At 72.3% G+C, this 1,121-nt stretch overlaps 1 protein-coding gene across 1 annotated transcript in view; it reads right to left on the reverse strand.

Moving 5' to 3' along the window:
- The window catches only part of CHLNCDRAFT_134056 (expressed protein), a gene marked incomplete at both ends in the record, with an annotated part of 867 nt that extends 550 nt beyond the window's left edge, over nt 1-317 (reverse strand). Inside the window, 2 exons of the mRNA XM_005847768.1 lie at nt 7-29; nt 109-317. Of these exons, the coding sequence (XP_005847830.1) occupies nt 7-29; nt 109-317 (232 nt within the window). The remainder of the gene's footprint in view (nt 1-6; nt 30-108) is intronic.
- Between the last annotated feature and the right edge of the window lie 804 nt (nt 318-1,121).

Genomic DNA, 1,121 nt, shown 5'->3' on the forward strand with positions numbered 1-1,121 from the left:
GGGTACTCGCCGCCGCCGCCCTCGCCGCCCTCGCGGGCCCACAGGGCGCGCGCGCGGCGCGCGGCGGCGCGCCGCGCCGGCGTGGCGCCCAGGCTGCTGCGCTGCGACTTGCTGCAGCCCTGGGAGCTCGTCTGGCTGTCGGCGTCCTCGTCAGCCAGCGACAGCTGGCGCTTGAGCGAGGGCGGCGACGGCTGCTGCGCCACCTCGGGAGCGCCGCCCGCGGGCCCGCCGCTCACCGTGCCCGCGCTTCGCTGGCTGGAGGTGGCGGCCTTGGCGGGGGAGGCTGGGCCCATGGCGCATACCGCCGCAGGTGGCATGGTCGAGCAGGCCGCCTCGCTGCAGGGTGGGAGAAAAGGGGGGGACCGGGGCGAGGCGGGGCGTCGGCGAGGGAGGGCGGGAGCGTGGGTGACGGCCGGCAGGCGGCAGCGCCAGGCCGCTCGGCGGGCCCGATAACCGCCACAGTCTGCCCCTACAGGTTCAGTAGTGCCACTGCGCACGGCAGAAGCTGCATGCCACGCACAATCCTCACCCTGCAAGTTCTGAAGATGCGTGACCGTGAGGCGCCGACATCCGGGCCCCTCGAGCCGTTGCCCTGCACCAAAGGCGACAGCCTCACAGGTGATGCTTCTGGCACCGTCGCCCGGGCCTCTGGCGGTGGGCCGCCAGTCTATCTCTCCACAGGCATGCAACATGCCACCGTCTGCAGGCTGTGTTCCCCGCCTAATTGTCGCTGCGCGGCACCCACACACCTCTGAGTGTCCAACAGGGAGCCGTGTGCACCCCTGCCGACCGCGGGAGCTGGGGGCGGATTCTCTTCTGATCGAGAGCTCCTAGTTGTGGCCCCACGGCTCCTGAGGCTGCACTGCAGAGGGCGCAGGCAGGAAAAAGGGTCGGAGCGGCGCTGCACCCAGCTTTCATGGGTTGAGGCACACTCATCACGCCGCCGCCAGTGGGGGCGCGGGTCGGCCCCAGCTGCCAAGTGGGTTCACGATCTGGCAGCCCAGAGGGCTGCTAGGAAGCGTGGTCAGGCGCCGGGAGAGCCAGCGCCCCCTGGGTTTGGCGCCTCGTCGCGCTCGCCCAATCTACCGGCGCGCGCCACAGCTGTGCCGCCGGCCCCCGTC

Source organism: Chlorella variabilis (assembly GCF_000147415.1).
Source record: "Chlorella variabilis unplaced genomic scaffold CHLNCscaffold_10, whole genome shotgun sequence".
Taxonomy (NCBI): Eukaryota; Viridiplantae; Chlorophyta; class Trebouxiophyceae; order Chlorellales; family Chlorellaceae; genus Chlorella; species Chlorella variabilis.